Raw genomic sequence first — 19,156 nt, 5'->3', positions numbered from 1 at the left:
TCAGTTTCAACTTCAATAAATTCAATCATTCCATACAAATACAGAAAACAATTTAAATTCAGTCTGCTGGAACAACTGGTAATCTAAGTCATTTACACAAACACAAGATCTCAAGTCAAGACTTTAGAAACCTTTTCAAGTCACCAGAACCCAAGTCAAGTCAAGCCTCAAGTAAGTAAAACTGACTCGAGTCCCATCTTTGTGCAAAAAAGTAGATAAACTCTATTCTGCAAATAGAAGGTGGGTAAACTGGGTTTAGGAAGGTTTACCTTCCTTGTGAATTAAGGAGGCATTTCTAGGCATTTTTCAGAAGGTTTCAGTGTTCTGCAGTATGTATGTCACATTCAAAATAAATAAATGCCACTAAAGAATAAGCTCTCATAAAGTACTATTATTCATTTATTTATTTTTTAATTGTGCAAAGTTCCTTTTATTACAATATAAAAGTAACTCCCCATTCACAGACCATACTGTATACTTACAACTAGGGTTTGACTGATGTTTGTTTGTTTTTTAAGCTGTCAATAATATTTTGTGCCAATATTCAAGATCTTCATTTGCATTTAGACCATCATGGGACACTAAAACTCTCCATTGAACCCCAGAATAATAAATGATAAACATATTCTTGCATATAATCATACATAATAAAAAAAAAAACATCATATCAGAAGTAGACAACATTGGCTGGCCAATATCAACCCAATATATCAGTCAAACCCTACTTACAACACAAGATAGAAAAGCTGAAAGGCTAGAGGTCAAAGGTGAGCTTCAGTAGAGTAGGTGGGGGCACCCAGGGGCTCCAGCCCACCCAGTGCGGGGGCCCGGCGGACGCTGACCACCAGGATGCCGTCGGGGTTAAGGGTCCCGCTGACCGACAGGGGGTCCATGTCCTCCGGGAACAGGGACTTATGGGTAAACGTGTCACTGACGCTCCCATCGTCCAGTACCTGGAGGACAGAGAGAGAAAGTTAGAAAGGATGGAGTTGCGGAAGAACAGCTTGAAAGTAGCGAAGGATGGGGAGAGGAGGGAGGGGTAAGAGAGAAGTCAGAGAGGGGTAAACGGAGGGAAGAAAAGATGATGAAAAGAAAGGTCACCGAGCATGGGAGGGAGGGAGGAGAAAGTGAGAAGAGCAACAGGGCCGAGAGAGGCGCGAGGGCGAGAAGAGAGGGTGAGAAGCAGTGAAAGAGGTCAGCGCTGCTCCGCCGGTGGAGAGGAGGAAAAAAATCAGAGGCAAAGGGAGAGTGAGGAGAGGCGAGGGAGATGAAGACCGACTGCTTTCCTCTGCAGACGCACTGTAAGGCAAATTGAATGGATGTGGATTTTTTGCCAATTTCTCCGCTGACCTCCCTGTAAACGATCCTCCACCCCCCTCAGCAGAAGCCTTTCTCCCCTCTTCCTCCACTCTCACCTTTTACGAATGATTAAATCAAACTTTTGACAGGGTAAAGACTGGAAGATAAAGGACAGTTGGTAGTATTATTCTGGGGTTCAGTGGAGAGTTTGTGTCCCATGATGGTCTAAATGCTGTTTCGGAGGCTTTTCCACCCTGACAAGAAGAAAATCCTGGGGGAAACTTGTCATTTTTTGACAAGAAAATGGTCAAATTTAACGATTTTAAATACTGGCTCAAAATATCGGCTATCAAAAATATCGGTATCGGCCTTCAAAAACCAGTATCAGTCAAATCCTAGATATTAGTAAGTTTGTGGTAAAACCTGACTCATGCTCGCCTGAAAACACATACGTGAGGAGTGTTTACATATGCAATCACACCTTTGCAAACACAGACACACACCTCCGCTAATTATCACTCACACCTACGCACATTGCACACACACACCTTCTCAGCATGAATGACGACATGGTGGTTGTAGGCCATCACCACTACGTCGTGCGGTTCGAACTGGCGGACGTCAGCCGACATGTAGTAGCTGTCTCCCAGTGAGCGCACCGCCCCCGTCCCGTTTGGACGGCCCAGCACAGCACCACCCGCAGGCCCTGCAGGGGAACAGCAGCACGGTCACCAGGGGCATGGTGAGGAGAAAATCATGATCAAATGAGGAACAGATACATGATCATTGTGTTTGTGAAATATATTTTTAATAGATATCATACTAATACAATAAAATAAGATTTGGGATTAAGGAAATTGGGTTAGTAAGAGGACACAGCAAAGAAAATAGAATATAAATAATGTAGCAAATAGGGAAAATGAAACATAATGTAATCGACAATTCCTACATGTTGAGACACATTAAGTAGAAATGCATGAATGAGAAGTATGAAAAATAGGATTTACAACATTATGAAGGTGTGCTAAATAACAGCTTAAGAGCATACTAACAAAAAAAGAAAAAAACATGAAAATGAGAAAAAAATGTTATTGGCCAGGTCAGATTCTGAATCTTAAGTGGACTTTCTGGTTATATAAAGGTTAAATAAAATAAAAATAAAATATTTCAGAAACTGAAATGAATGCAGAATGAAAATATAATAAAAAAAACTATATATATATATACACCCATATATCTAACCCAATCTATAACGCTGTATTCTACTGACTATATTCCAAAGAAATATTTTGGCCAAAAGCGATATGAATTAAACCAAACTTTATTGTTCAGTCGCATTTGTGCTTTATGCTCCGACTGGAACACCAAGCCATTAACAACCATGACGAAGCCTCTGTTTGGGTTGTAAAAGTTTTTTACTGCCAGTCTGGAGAAGGCCTTTCACCAGAGTGAGACATACAGGAGCCAAACAGTCTCTTCTTGTCCATTAGTTGGGACATTTTTTCAAGTTTTACACAATTATCAGCCATGTTACTCATTTTAACGCAGCGCTGGAATACAGAAATCGAAATGTTTAAATTGGAATCAGATTATTGATTATGTTTTGGTCTGCCAGCAGCGTCACACAGATTACAAACCCATTCTTTTAGTGCCATCGTTACCGTTTTATGGAGTGTCAGAACTCCCAGCCTCCCCTAAATGCTTCATATTAAGCCCTTTATGGATGTAAAAGCTCTTGTGTTTTATTTTACTGTGACTTTTTTAGCCAACGCCATTTTTTCACCTTGCCATTAGTGCTTTATGTGGCCCACTAGACGCTGTCTGGAGCCGTAAGGACCGTTTTCCACAGTGCAGAGGAGATCTTACGGCTCTGGCTCATTACCTCTATATTGAGCCGCAGGTCTTTGTCTTCACTTCTTTTAACTAACCTGCAATTCACTGTAATGTGAATTATCAGTGCTGCTTTTCTGCTGTACTGTCTGACCGGACCATCAGTCATTCCTGCCATCACCCTCTCTGCTCCTTCATCACCTAAATCGCTGAGACTGTGTGCTGCTTCTCTGCCTTGCAGCCCCGATGGAAACGTTATTGATCTTCATTGGTAATTGGGTAAAATAGATCGCGTAGAGGCTAGAGAAGCAGACCGTGACTGTGTAAAGGTCGCCAGTTCAAATCCCAAGACTACCTAAGTGAATGGGGGTGGGGGAAGGGTCTCAACAGCTCCCTCAATCGTTACCATCTACCTGAATAAATAAAGGTTAAAGCTGCAATACAGTATGCAACTAAACAAGTAAACATGTCATCCCCCATTAATGATGCAGGCACACCTTAGGCCAATCAGTAACAAGATGCATCATCCCTCCAGCTTTCATCAAAACTGGACCAGTGGTGTAGCAGTTATGGCCTTTGAAATTTTTAAATTGTGACCTTTAATTATACCAATCAGTGTATTTTTCTTTAAATTCTAGAACACAGCACCAAAATGCATCATCCATCCAAGTTTTGTCAAAATCGGACCTAGGTGAGACTAGCAGCCACAGAGCAGGGAAGTCAAAGCAACAACAATGGAGGAAAGCAGTAAGAAAATGTAGTAGTGAAGCTAAACGTGCAGCAAAAAAGACGTGTTCCAAAACAGTGTGAACAGCTGCTTTTTTTAAAAATTGCAGATTGGCTGCGGATTCATCGCCCGTGTAGGCTTTGCAGATGCAGCTTACCTCAGCCTCAAGCTAGATGCTGCTTCAAGGCGGACAGCTCATCGATATGAGTGACAAATGTTGGGGCGGGAACTTGACCTGCTGAGGGGGAGGAGGGAGCGACTGGCAAGCCTCAAGGCGGCAAGTTGCATATTGTGGGTTTAAAGAGCGAATCAGCACTAAATCAGGTTTTCAGAGCTGTAAACATGGTTATATCTATCATGGTTATATCTATATCACTCTCTCCTCCGTGCTCCACTTACCGCTGTGTCCATAGGAGGATCTGCTGTGTCGGCTGAAGGGGGCCAGGCAGAGCGGCCCCCCGGGGCCCTCCTCTCCGAACAGGCCGTGGGGATCGGCCGGATCCAGAAAGGGCTCAAACAGAGGGTCCAGAGAGTCGGCCGACCCCCCGCTGGAGCCCTCCGAGCGGTACGAGCTGGAGGCGCTGTAGCGGGCTGACGAGCGGTACGACGAGGAAGAGGAGGATCGGCAGCTGGAAGAAGTCAGAGACGACATAGCGGAGCTTTGAAAACACGCTCGCTCTCTTAATACTCCTATAGCCTCAGCCCCTGTCTTCTTCAAATGGGGTTTCCGTTAAGCCTCCTCAGTGTAAATACTGACAGTGTACTCTCAGAGAAGTGGGTCACCCAAAGCTACTGACCTCTCACTCGCCGTCTGGGGTTCTTTTATACAGTCCCAGTGCATTGTGGGTCAGTGGGACACAGCGCGGGCCCTAGAGCACCTCTTCGTTTCTCCATACAAGGCGGTTTGCCCAACCGCTGGAGCCAAGAATATAACGGACAAACTGATAAGAAGTGGAGACCCCCCTCACTTATTCACACACACACACACACACACACACACACCAACGGAACAGAGATAAGGGTCAAGGGCTCTTGCAGATGCTTTTGGCATGCAGTCACAAATAGCAAAGTAGCTGTGCGGTCAAGTCGTCCGTTAGACCGTCTGCTCGCATAATGTGAACGCTTTATCAATAATGCAAGAGAAAATTGGCCATTTGCTTTCTGCTTACCTACTAATGGAATAATAAATACACCTTAAAGTTCAAATCTGAAATGGAGTGCGCTTCCTGGGAGAAGAGATTCTCGGCCCAAACAGGGAAAATGCACAAAACGATCTTTTCTTCGGCAACAGAAAGGACGCAGACCCCACCGACCTTCAGATTCCCTCTTTAAAAGCTTTAATTGTGGTGACATTTTCCCATCGGCAACACAGTTGTCCTCCAAGCCTTGTTGCCGTGTGTCAACACTGACATTCAGGACTGTCACATAAATGCTTTTATGGTATGTGTGCGTTTTTTTTATGCACGGATGTGAAAAATGACATTCAGCGGCGCATGGTTTCACCCTTCAGGAGAGTGGAACCTCAGTCGTAACAGGGAGACCTCATCTGTGTGCTGTAAAACTGGAACAATCCAGCATACATCAACATGACAGCCTCAATTTGTGTTCTGAGGTGATAAACTTGTACCATTCCTTATATACCAAATAACATCTAATCATAAATTTTATTACATCCGCCAAGGAGGTTATGTTTTCGGTGCCGTTTGTTTGTCTGTTAGCAGGATTACGGAAAAACTACTGGCCCGATTTTCATGAAACTTAGTGGAAGGGTGTAGCATGGGCCAAGGAAGAACCCATTAAATTTTGGAGAGGATCCGGATCTGACTCATGAACAAGCAATAATAGCACGAACCTTGGCGGAGGTCTGCGCTCTCCGAGTGCCCTTCTAGTTTAGAAATGGCTTTTCAAAACCCAGTTGCTGTAAAGGGAGGACAGTGACCTGAAATTAGAGCCGGAAAATAGAAAAAAAAAAAAAACATTTTTTAAATAGTAATAATTAGCTAGTACAAGCAGCATAGATCCATATGACAGTCCCAGTTTGTACACTTTCCTTATATATAAAATAATATCTAATAATACTTTTCAATATAATACTTACTTACTTCAAAACACAGTTGCAAAATGCAGCAATAAATGGAGGACAGTGACCTTAAAACACATATTAAATAAAATTAAAGGTAAAAAGTAAGTTTATTAAAATGCTATAAATATGACTGGCTTTACTAGTCTGATCTCCAGTGGCGAGTCTGTCAAAGCTCTCTCCATCAGCTGTTTACAGTCAGCAGCAGAGGAGTTTTTCCCCGGAGACGGCTGGATTTCTCCGCAGCACCTATTCTCTACTCTCCTGCCAGGGACTGAGACAGAGGTCCAGCATCCCCACAGGCAACGCTTTTCCTCCCCGGGAGACACACAACTCATAACACCGTGGTCCCCGGAGCCCAGAACACAGCCTCGCTCCTAACCTCTAACAGATGGTGTATCTTCAGTAGGGTGAGAGAGGGAATGCTGAGATGATATTAATGAGGTAAAAGAAGAAGAGATGCTGAACAGAATCGTGGTGGAGGATGGTAAAATGCTACATGTGGCACCTTTAAAGAACTGGAGCTCCATGTCCCAAAAACAGTTACAGACATCATAAGGTTTCAGAGCGGAAACTTCAGATGTTAGGATTTATTTAAGGCTTGACCCAGATAACTGCATGGTTATCTTCAGTTCGCTGCCTGTGCAGCAGCCACTCGGCCCTGGTCTCCGTATCTGATGTTTCACTCTTTGCGGCACAGATCGGATCTTTTCATGGCTGCCTAAACTGGGTAGATCAGATGTGGTTTCTCCATGTTTATACAGCCTTGACAAGATCAGATTTGTGCCATAAAGAAAAGTCAGATGTAGCGCTCCTACCCCCTATGGTTATTAGTATGGGCAGGGCCTTGAGTTCTTTTAATATATTTATCTATTTGTATTAACCCTGATAACCTCAGTTTTAATTATCTTGGATCTATCTGATATGTTTTAACTAAAACACATAAGCAGTTATATATAAACCAATATATTGTATCACCAATGAATCAGTTTTACCTTTAGCAAAAGGATAAATACACCAAAATATGCTTATTTTCTGTAATAGAAATACTGTTCCCTTTTAGCATGTAAGTGATAAATATAAATCACACAACTCAGTTTTAGGAAAAATAGTCGATTATTTACTTAAATTAATTGTTAAAATAAAATGCTTCAGTTGACTTTCCCTTAAAGTCGAGATGAAACAGCATTTCGAGAGCATCTAACTTCCGTATCGTGACGTATTTCCGAATGAAACAGGATAGACATGCGGGACATAACGTTGGGAGGAATTTGATTTGAATGTTGAAAAGTGGGCGTGTCATAACAAACATGGAGAATTACAGTGATTCAGAGTTGGATGCTAGCCTCCATTCAATCGTAGAGGACTATTCGCTTCCTTCAACACCTTCATCACCCCCGTTACTGGAACAGGCAGACGTACCCCTCGAACTGCAGGAGGTGGAGGAAGACGAGGGAGAGGATGAATATTTCGTCCTTGGAATAAGGCCATACATGTTTGAGCCTTTGGCCCCTGCAGAGAACAGCGGTGGTGACCAGGATGCTGAGGCTCAACCTGACCCATGAGAGCATCTTGATGTGTCTCAATGGTAACGTTCCTCTAGAATCAATTATTTAGCTATTATTGCATTGACTAGCTAATGTTACAGTTGATCTAAATGATTGGCTGTATTTATTCCAATAGTAAAACAGTGATTAGCTATCTTGGCTAACGTTACAAAGTCGAATAGTTAGCATTATACATGTTGAACGCACAGTTGCCACGAACCATGCAAAAACATACCGGTATGCATATGATGTGTGTATGTATGATGTGTGTATATGTGTGCATATGATGCGGTATAATATATTGTGTCATTGTGGCTTTGAGAAGTCTTACTTTCTGCCCTGATTATTTTGACCACCTATTGTTAGGCTCTGCAGTTAAGTTATTTGCAGTATTCATTCACACTAATCAGTGAAAGCCCTCACATTATTGCCTATGCTTCTCATCCAGGTGTTCTGTGGCTGCTGCCAGAACATGGCTTCAGCCATTGAAAAGTTGTGCTGTAGAGGTTAGAAAGGTTTGTATTAAGGTGTAAGGTGGTATTAGAGCAGGACGACTGTCAGTCTGTCAACGGCCTACATATAAATTATGTTGCTACCCTTCACTGTTTAGGCCTAGGCCTGTGTTCACAAACAAATAAACAAACACACATGGAGCTGTCCTCCATTACAACCTACACCATCATTGCCCTATATCTGGGGTTGGGCGGTAATACAGTATCCTGGGGTATTTGAAAATAGCAATGGTGTCCGTTTCATTACCGTCATAAACAAATTCTGCTGCGCAATGTGCGCATATATATATAATAAACGCCTTAAGAGTGTTTCTCCAGCACCACTGTGTGGTTGAAGATGCTATGAAAGTGATGACAGAACTTTTTGTAAACAATGTAATTGTCAAATAAATAACCTGTCAAAAAAGACTATTTAGAAGCGATCGTAATCGCGCATCATGTGACAGCTTCTCCTCAGAAGGGAGAATTAGAAAAAAAAAAAAGGCGAGCGCAAGCGAGTTGGTCCCTAAAAAGATGCAACTGCTGCAATTTGGCAATTCGGGTTCTGACTAGGGATGGGCATTTCAAGCAAAAATACTATTCGATATTCACTGGGAACTATTCGACCATTCTTCGAAGATCGCCCACCCACCCCGCACGGACGGTGCGAACTAGGCTAGCCATATTGACGTTAGCTAGCCAGGCTAACTAGCAAGCTAGGCGGTTAGCATAGAGCTAAATAGCTATGGCTATGTCCTTCTCTCGTAAAAACGAGAGAAGGACCGGTTGGACCGGCATTGCTGCCTGCCTGGCATTGCTGTCGGGGCTAATCATAATATGGCTCGATTAGCCCCGACAGCAATGACAGGCAGGGAGCAATGGCGGTCCTTCTCTCGTTTTACGTGCCCTTCTCAGAATCAATCACCCGCTAACCGCTGCGAGGATGAACATCTCGTCCAGTTCAAAGCCCCCCGCTGCTGCTGCTGCTGCTGCCCAAGCAGGACCATCCACTGTAAATATGTTGTAAATATGTAACGCTTGCTATTCCGTTTTTGATGTTGTTCAGAGAATAAAACTGGAACATGTATCACATTTTTGTCGTCGTGTGAAAATCACAGTTGAAGTGCACTGCAGCCACCTTGCGGCGGGAAACGGTAGGCCTATAGCAGCGACTACATAAATTCATCATTTGGAATTGGCGGCTCCCTCCAAGCCTTACAATGTGATTTTTAATCAGATGGTAATACCGTATACCGCGGGAAAATTTGGAGAAGGTTTAACGGTGTCAAAAATTGGATACTGCCCAACCCTACCTATATCCTCCCATTTTGCAAGTCTGAATGTATACAGGAGAGTAGGACTAAAGATAGGTAATACTATCCATACTCGGGCAAAACAATGTATCCAGAACAATGTTAAATAGGATATGTGCTGAACATTAAGCATAGTTGCAGAATATTGATTTTGCTCTCTTATACAGGTTATGGACAAATGTGCACAGGCAGACCCACAGCCTGGGTGCATGACCCAACACCCAGGCTTTGAAGCGGTATGCCTCAACCCATGGGTTCTCCAAGTGGAATTTGCATCCATGGTCCAGTACTATGGTGACTTTGGCCAGGACCAATTCACAGAGGAGGAGTAAGTAAAAATGACAATGTATGTCTGTAGCCATTGTTGTCAACTTCCACTTTGTATCAATGCTTATCAAACCATTTTACTTTTATTATGTTGTTATAATCTAACTGCTGCAATGTTTTGTCAGAAAAGCAGCTTTTCAAGTCATGTGCTGCAACACCTCCACTTTTCTTTTAAATTTCACTTATTTACTATATGCATGAAACGTTATATTTGATTTTAGCATTCTTATATCAGTGATTCTCTGTTTAGACGTTACCGGCACACAGCATACCGGATCTTTGTGAGATGGTGTTGGAGCTACCTGGGAAGACACGCCCATGCGGTGATCCCATCGTGTGTCCTCGTGAGGATCAGGGCTGCCTTCCCATCTGAACAATACACTGGCTTCAGGCTGCCTCCACTACATATTCAATGATTTTATTTTGTAATATTTTAATGTAACCTTTTATAAATATTTCTATTAATAAATCAATAATAATGACATAAGACTTGCATTATGTTACAGTAAAGACATTTTATTTATTTTTAATTTTATTCCCAAGTGTAACAGATTGCTGTAGCATGTTTTAGGTTGATACCATTGTTGTAGCCTGTCAGATTACTGTAACACACTTCCTCTCATGTTCTATTGTTTAACACAACATTTTTATTTTCATTGAAAAACGATTTTCCTTTTTTTGATTACGCCCATCTCCTCATACACATGTAATAATCATTCATATTGTTATTTAAATACAGAAACCTATGCTTACACAATCAGAAAACAGCTCACTCTCATGATGCAGGACATGGTTGGTAATGGACCTCCACTTCGCCACAGCTTCTTCTCCTGTCTTGGAGGCGGCGGCACACCAGTAGAGGTGGTTTACAGTACTCCAGCACACAACCTCTCCACAGTTCCGCTCCTTCCCAAGAGCATCTATCTTCTTGGAGAGACCTTATTCAATAAGCAGAGGAGAGAAAACTAATTCAATCTTTTAAGCATATGTAATTCCACTCCCTTGACTTCACAACACAATGGTAAAAGACATTCTGACTTTGAATTCATAGCTACCATACCCTCAAAACTTTGACATAAGACCATGTTTTGATTGTGTGCTTTGACTGTAACTAGTCAGAGTGTAGTTAGGCAAAGGTGAAATACCATTTGTGATCAAGGTAGTTTCTTGTGTTAATGCTTAGTATGAAATATATACAAAACAGTAAGTCTTGTGTAAACCTTCGCTTTTTCCATAAACAGTTGCTACTACATGGCTACATAGCAATTGCTGAAAAGGAAAGTACCTTTAGACACATGTCAAGTGTCAAAGTAATGCCGTATCTCAGGTATTTCTGTACTGAAGGATGGCGATCGGTAACAATAGCTCCAACCTTCAAACCTGCTGAGTCCAGGAACTCTAGGCTCCTTAGGAATCCCTCTTTTACCATCCGAGGACTATTACCTACCTCATTACTCTGAAATAAAAATATATATATGTTAACTCTGAGACAGGCATTACTGTCTTTCAGATGTAAAGACTGTGGTGGGCTAAATTTTAAAGCTAAAGAGAAGATAGGTAGCATATGAAACTTGGGAATGTGAGTGATCTGTTGATAACAGCCATGCTATCTTAGTGGAAAATGGGCAAAATATTGCTCCAGAGTTAAGCAAAATTTTGAGGGGACAAAATGGGCAAATTACGAATGGGATCCCTTTGAAAATCAAAGGGATCCCATTCGTAATTTGAATAGGAAAAATCCAAAAACAATGCTTTTATTACATTGTTATACATATAATATAGTGTGAAGCACTTTCATTTCCAGTTTACCTGGACTAGCTGGATGTCCACCACCTTATTGTCATCCAAGCTCATCATTGTGTAGGACCCAAACTTGGCACTATGCCCTAAGGGGAAAATGAAGACAGGTCACTGAAAGGCACTGTTTCATAGGTGTGCATTGATATATCAATTCAAAATCAATGCAATGTACAAATAAAAGCAGAGCTGAATAAAATTGCACTGTCAACCAAATTTTAGTTGCATGCATTTATGATGTTGTAACATGATTTTGTCCGTAGAATCACAATATATATTGTGTGATATTGCTTATATGTTTCTGAATTTATTTGTATCATAGCAAAATTTGTGATATCGCCAACTAAGAATTGAAATCGCACAGTAGTGTTGCCTGAGGTTTAAACTACTGTTTTGCCTAGATCTTTTTCAATACATACACTCATACACCATATACTTTATGGACTGCACTGGACAGGAAAAAGACACAAGCCGAAGCGCACACACAGACAGACATGACACTCTTTCTAATTAGCTTTGTTTGACCAGGTGAGAGTAGCTTAGAAGTTAGCTAATCCAAAACCTGTATAGGATATAGCCAATAGCCAAACCTTAGTTTGAACTCATTATTAGAAAATTACCAGTGTTGACTTCTATAACAACAGTACATTATCCAGATTTGTGGCAAGATAGGTGCCACACCTATTAGCACTACAACACACACAGTGTTGTAGTGCTATTTTTGGACGTGGGGGGAGCACACTACTGTCTTGACTATGATTATAGTATGTAGACAGTGCCTACATTTGCTTTATCATCCCTGCACGCGCACACACACACACACACACACAGAGTACTGCAGCCTACCTTTCATGGTCCTCTTGTGTCACATCAGGCATATAGGTAGCATCCTGAGGTTCCTTTGTGCAGCAGGATTCATTTGCGCTGGCCTCGAAGGTGCTGCTGTGCTCAACGCGTGGCCTTTTGACGGGGGTTGACGTGAGGAATGGTGGTTCGGGGTAACATGGTAGCCTGTCCATGGAGCAGCCCACGGACACGGAGTGCCCGAGAGTCTTACTTGAATTGAAACGTTAAACCATACACAAATAAAAGATGCACACTTGTAAGACAATATAACACATTCAACTTTGTTTAGCATACTTAGCTTGCTAAATAAACTATTAGCTAATGTAATATTACCTTTACTCCGTCTTCTCTGCTTCGGAGTTGGGCAAGACACTTGAATGGAAGCTGTCTTCATACACGGAGCATATTGGCAGCCCACATCTCATGTCAGAGGCTGGTGGATAATGTAAAGTTATTGCTAACGTTATAACGACAAAACCATTGTATATTGCATGAAGTCTAGTAAACCAACATTATTTGTAAATTAGCCTAAAGGTACTTACTTTCAAAGTAGGTGAGGCCCCGACGGTGTACACCAGGGGTCGGCAAGTAAGTTTGGCCTCGGGCCAAATTTTTTCCAAGCAACTGAATGGTGGGCCAAAACATAATATCTTGGACACAACCTTTTTTTCTACCAAACAAAACTTTTTTTTCCTAATCTATACTATTATATATTGTACAAAAGAGTAATTTAAGAAAGTTATTTGTTTAAAATAAAGTAACTTGAATTTGCTACAGACTGTTATTAGTGTGTTATTACTGCTTTGTCTCCTGCTCCACTCTGTGGCTGCGTTATAAAACAGCTTATAATAGTAACCTGCTGATAATGTGACTGCTGTCTTTAATCACCGACAGACTGTCTTTTAAGACATGAATGTGTGTAAATCTCATATTTCCCCTCTCCACACAGTTAATAATAAATGTGTATCATTTCCATTTTGAAAATGACTACTTCTTTGAGCCTAACTAACGTATTGTAATAATTATTTTATGGACTCAGGATTGGATATCCGACGTACGTTACTCTCGCGTTACATCGTTACCCGCGTTATTGTGCGGGAGGTTACATTGTGTGCACAGAGACATTAGCAAAACAAAATGTCACTGTCAAAAGCAATGAAAAGAAAAGTTGACAGCGAAGGTAGGACGTACAAAGAAGAATGGAAAGAAAAGTATGCATTCATCTTACCTGGTTTTATTAACGCCAAACCAGTCTGTCTAATCTGCAACGAAGTTGTTGCAGTTTGCAAGGAATACAATATACGACGGCACCACGACACAAAGCATGGCAAGATCAGAGATTTTCAGTGTCATCTGGCGGGCCAGATACTATTACAGGCGGGCCAGTTTTGGCCCGCGGGCCGCTAGTTGCCGACCACTGGTGTACACCGACGGGATAGCAGTATCCGTCAGGGAGAGAGAGACAAAGCCCATCGTATGCTGCATGTAGTTGCTGAAGCAGTCCACTGTAAAATGCCCTGCGCATAATCTGGAGCCGTCACAGATGCCACTTTCCTCAAAGTGAATAAATTCTAGCCAGCGGGCCCGTAACCGCGGTATTTTGGGGAAACGGACCAAGGTTTGAGGTGGCGAACACCCGAAGACACACCGACGTACCATGCTGTTGCTAGCTAGCTAACTAATGAATCTTTAGCTCTGTGCGATAAAAGTTGAAGATTGATTGATGGGTGGATGTCATGATATTATTGGTTGAAATTGGTTGATACATGCTTACGTAAGCACACGGCATATTTTATTTTACAGGAAGAAAACATGATTGAATTTTGATATAAGAATACAAAGAAATTGATTTTTTGTATTTTTTTTTTGCATATATTTTTAAATAGGTGCACAGTATGACCGGGCATGTGATCTAAAAGGGTTAAAAATGCATTTTTCATTTCATCTCGACTTTAACGTTTCTTTCTCTCTTTTCTTCAAATTAACACTGCTAGGGTTTCACAATTTCTCAACACATAAACAAAAAAAAGGCATTATCACCCCAAATGATAAATTCAGATTCACCAACCACAATGTCACTTCAGGACTCCGTAACCATATTATTTGTGGGCCCACACACAAACCTCAATGCACAGTCCTACAGCCGGCAAATCTAATTTCAAACAAAACTCAAAGTTGCAGGCCTGGTTTGCTGCTTGTGTACGGTGTGACCCAAACCAAAATACTAAACAAACAAAAAACTAAACACAAAAAAACGAAACAAACAAACGTGTGGTAGCTTACCTTATTCAATGTTCCATGTATTGTCTCACACTCACACCCGCGATCATCGGCGTCTGTCCACGAGCAGTCCAGCATGGCGTCTCCCGGCACGGCCTCTTCATCCAGCGATGCCAGAGGAACTTTGAGTGTAGACCTATCTGGTTAATCTTCGGTGTTTCCAAGTCGGAAACAGTAGATACTGCCACAGGAACGTCCAGCTGGGCAAGCTAAACGGCGGCTAAAAAGTCCGTTCACTGTGATAATTAAAGAAAGACTAAGAAGGCTTTTAAGCTAGCTTAGCACACACGTGAAAACAACGGTATATTAACTTCGTGTATAAATTCCTCCCGTACTTCACTAACACATGGAACTTGTAAAATCTTCTCGCAGACAGTCGAAGTAACCAAATTACACATTTGTGTGCATTGGAAAAATCAAAATACGACACGGAACTTCTCCGTACCGCCTCACTCTGGTCTCTCTCCCACCTCTCTCTCTTCCGGGCTGAAACACGCACTCCCCACATGCTCACAGACATTAACCAATGAAATACAGGTATAGAGCGTTTCTAGGTAAACTTTTTTTTTTTTTTTACATTCAGAACGTAAAATCCCATGAACTACACTAGTAAGGCATTAAGAATTTCACATTTTAATATTTTTTAAACTATTTATAATAACACACCGTATTTTTAACATGGTTACACAGATCTTTTGTCCATGTGTGAATTCAGCCTTGTCAGATATTTCTATACTGTATATCTACTATATGTATGTACATAGACAGAGATATATGTACAGGGACGTAGATGGAGGGTAAACCCACCTGAACCGACTTCACCCACCATTTTATTTGTGGAATCGTTTGCAATATTTATAGGCTGACATCAATATTTATGGCATGAATATCACATATGAATAATACATGTGGATTTATGTCATAAACAAAAAGGTGACAAGTAGAGCTTCAATAGGGAATCCTTTTTTCTAAGGGTGTATGAAACTAATGTCAGTTATATGAGGGTCCTTTAAAGGCATAAATCAATGTTTTTCTGAAAGTATCATTGATTTTAGTTTACATGGTTGATGTTTGCCTCATGATCGATGACTGATGACTACAGTCGGTTCTATTTTGCTGAAGTTGCTTATTTCCTCATCTATAAATAGCTACATCATGTAAAGCATACTGTAAAAAGCTACATCCATTTTGGACCTTCTGGAGAGCCGTAGGTCCCAGGCTACAACTGTACTGCAAGAATGATCCTTATCCATGTTATATCAACTCTATGATATCTTCTGTAAAGCATGGATAGAGAGATATGCATGTAGATCATATTTGGTCAGAGAGCAGGAAAAACTACATAAAAATATCAATGAACATAAAGAACTTTTGAAGTTAACCCATCCTCTTCATTGTCAAGACACCAGCCTGCTATCTGGATAGGAAAGTAATGGAGTGACAAATCACTTTGGATCAGTTATAATCAACAACAAGTGTTGATGGTGGATGCAGTCAGGACGAATAAGCAGCAAACTTAAAAACTGACTTTTTCTTATCTGTCCTGCTGGGAATAATATGAGAATTTGAAGTCAGATTATGATCATTTGTCCTTGATTTCTGGAAAAGCTCCACCTCAACGCATATGCTCTTTCAGGTATAGTGAATTTCTTTTCTGCCTTATTCAGCAAATTTGGACTCACTTAGGCTTAACTTCACTGTGACATGAGACACTAACAGACTTTTTTTACCCTCCTCATACAAGAATGCCTTGATTTGTTTGATGTTTCAGGTTGAGTGGCTTTCTTTTCCACCGTTCCCACGTTTTTAGATACCCCATCAAAGAGCAATTTATTTACTCTCCAGCTTAGAATTTGATGTAGTTTTTATGATTACAAATGGAAAGCAAAGATCAAGGAAAAAAAGGCCAGGAATTTGATTGGAAGCCACATTTTTAAAAACAAGCCACCTCATAGAAGCGTTCGTTCCCAGTGTCCTCTCTAGGCTGATCATTTGATGACCTATATGTTTAATAATTTGACTAAATAATAATAATATCTGGTCAATCATCAGTCTTTGCCATATAGGATTCAGTGAATCCACACCAGCATCACATCCTGCTCTGATATTTCCCTCCCCTCTCTTTCCCATGCAGTGAAGTGGATTAGCGAGCTGCCGGGCCGGGGGGCGCATGATGTAATGGAAAAATGAAATACTCGCTCCTATGGGATCGCTAAGACTGAAGAACGCTGTCCTTTGCCCCTGTAATAACATAATAATGATGATGTCGTCATGTCACCGAGCTAATTGTGGAGGCCTTTATGGAGTGTGTGTGCGAGTGTGTGTGTGAGCGTATACCATAGAGAGGTGGTAAGGAGTTCGACCAGTAGTCTCTAGATGGGTCTATAATGGTGTTAAATGAGGTGAGCTAATATAATGGTACGCTATCTAATCATAATCATAAGACATCTTCCTGGAGTCCCATGAGATTCATAGACAGCTTTCCAAGTCATATGGCGTTAAATGAAATGATGACATCACACCGAGTATGTATTTTTTGCAAAGAACATTAACAATATTTTATTAACTTGAAATAATGTCAGATGCAGCAAACAAAGATCGATTCATTTTCCAAATCCGGGGTGGCAATATTCAAATAATTACATTCAGCCAAAAGAGGAAGGAAAGTGCTGAAAGAAAAGGAGGAAAGAGAAAATGGGAAAAAAAGGGATTCAAATTTCAGAGGGAGGAGTGTCTCGAATGTGTGTGTTTGTGTGTTTCTCAATGCTGATGATGAGATATGATGCGTTTCACAACAGTAGTAAGATGTGGATGGGACAGTACATTCATTTTGGGGGTCTGCTAATTCTTCATACCCTGTTAGTTCATAGTGTCTTTGTGTCTGCTGGGTGAATTCTATGGCTTTAATTTGATTTCATTTTCTTCTTCTCTGCATCTGTGGATCAGCTGAATTCGGCCAATGAAATGCACCTGTGTGTATCTGCAGGTGTCTGACACTGCGGGCGGGCGGGCGTGTGTGTGTGTGTGTGTGTGTGTGCGTGTGCGTGTGCGTGTGCGTGCATGAGGACTGCCTTGGTGTCACCGTGCGCACCCAAACCCCCAAGGATTGTGGGCCGCTTTAATTAAGACCAACCACAGTGGCGGAGGCTAATGTGGGTTAAACACAGACCATCTCTCTCTCTCTCTCTCTCCCTCTCTCTCTCTCTCTGTGTGAAGACTAAACTCACACCCTCCAAATTACACTCCTACATTAGTTTCCAGACTAGTTCTCAGTTGTGTATGCAGGTTGTGTCCTAATATTCGCCATCAGGGGGCCTGTAGTGGGGTGAGGCTCTTTCGGCTTTGTTCTAAAATGGTAACTAGGCTATAGGGTGATGGGGGCACCACCACCGGCTGAATATTCATACGGCCTCCTGGCTTGCCACTGTCTGACAGATGTTTTGATGTCTTTTTATAGCGCCTAGCTTCTCCCGCCACTATCACACACGCACACACACACACACACACACAGAGAGACACACGGAGAATCTGGAGCAGTTGCGAGAGCACTTCTCTCTGATAAGTATCCAATGTCAGCGCTTGCCTGAAGCAACGGGCCACACACCAAAACACACCGTCCAGAAACACACACACACACACACACACACACACACACACACACATAAGAAGGGACATGTCTCACTCTAAAAGCCATCTGTCTGATTCCACAGCGGGGTGCTCCTCTTTTATTGGGCGACAAAATATAAATCGCCACACTGGACTGGACAGAAAGCAAGAAGAGCTTTATGCCCTTCCTCCCCCTCCCCCCACCACCACTTCATCACCCATCACTTTCCACAAACCCCTAGGAGAAAAGATGCCGCTTCGAAAAAAAAAAGCTCGATACAGGGAAAAGGGGGAGGGAGGGCGGAGACGGAGCGAGGGGGAAAAAGACAGGCGGGGTGAAAAAGAAAGACAGGAGAGAGATACGCATCTCCTGTTCGTCAGACGGTTTCATAATCGCCGGCTAATTGCCTGTCGGCGAAGGTAGCACTCAGATGTCCCCTCCGTTACGTAATGAGCCCCCTGTGGGCAAAGACGGAGGGAGGGAAAGACAGAGAGGGAGAGAGGGAGGGAGGGAGGGAGGGAGGGGAGGGGGAGGGGGTCGAGCAAACAGAATGAGCGAGGGCGCAAAGAGAAAAGGACGGAGACAAAGAGGGATGAGAGGACAAATGGAGAGAGACGGTGGAGGAGAGGAGAGGGTGAGATGGGAGGAAATGACAGGCTGACAGAGGAGGGAGAGAGAGAGAAATGGAGAGGGGAGACACATACATCAGGCTGTCTGTGTGTGTGTGTGTGTGTGTGTGTGTGTGTGTGTGTGTGTGGTCAGTTCTTGTATTTCTATACTTATGAGGGCCAAACGTCCTCACAAGGATAGGAAGACGATGGAAAGTCTCCAAAAGTGAGGTAATTTTGGCCAGTCCTCACTTTTTCAAGGGGCTTAGGAGTTGGATAAGGAATGAATGTTTTTAATGAAAGTCCTCACATGTATAGTAATATAAATGTGTGTGTGTGTGTGTGTGTGTGAGTGTGTGTGTGTACGTCCGTGAGAGAGAGAGAGGGAGAGAGCGAGACAGCCA

At 42.1% G+C, this 19,156-nt stretch overlaps 1 protein-coding gene across 1 annotated transcript; it reads right to left on the bottom strand.

The window, feature by feature from the left end:
• Positions 1–761: 761 nt before the first annotated feature.
• Positions 762–4,508, bottom strand: LOC139666958 (heat shock protein beta-7-like). The gene is made up of 3 exons (XM_071546315.1): positions 4,256–4,508; positions 1,848–2,005; positions 762–953 (listed from the first exon to the last, which is right to left on the bottom strand). The coding sequence occupies exons 1-3, from the start codon at positions 4,506–4,508 to the stop codon at positions 762–764; spliced, it is 603 nt and encodes a 200-aa protein (XP_071402416.1).
• Between the last annotated feature and the right edge of the window lie 14,648 nt (positions 4,509–19,156).

The sequence above is a fragment of the Centroberyx affinis genome, unplaced genomic scaffold, assembly GCF_046629955.1.
Source record: "Centroberyx affinis isolate AG114_WGS23_722 - 3 ecotype Tasmania unplaced genomic scaffold, CSIRO-AGI_Caff_v1 ptg005216l_1, whole genome shotgun sequence".
Classification (NCBI taxonomy): Eukaryota; Metazoa; Chordata; class Actinopteri; order Beryciformes; family Berycidae; genus Centroberyx; species Centroberyx affinis.
The sequence above is the reverse complement of the archived record's forward strand: the minus strand, read 5'-3'. Positions and strand labels throughout refer to the sequence as shown.

Bases quoted from the DNA above. Each gene is read 5' to 3' on its own strand.
- LOC139666958 (XM_071546315.1), bottom strand. From the start codon at position 4,508: ATGTCGTCTCTGACTTCTTCCAGCTGCCGATCCTCCTCTTCCTCGTCG. The intron at 2,006-4,255 runs GTAAGTGGAGCA...GTTCCCCTGCAG, and splicing joins ATCCTCCTATGGACACAGCG to GGCCTGCGGGTGGTGCTGTG. The intron at 954-1,847 runs GTGTGTGTGTGC...TCTGTCCTCCAG, and splicing joins TCGTCATTCATGCTGAGAAG to GTACTGGACGATGGGAGCGT.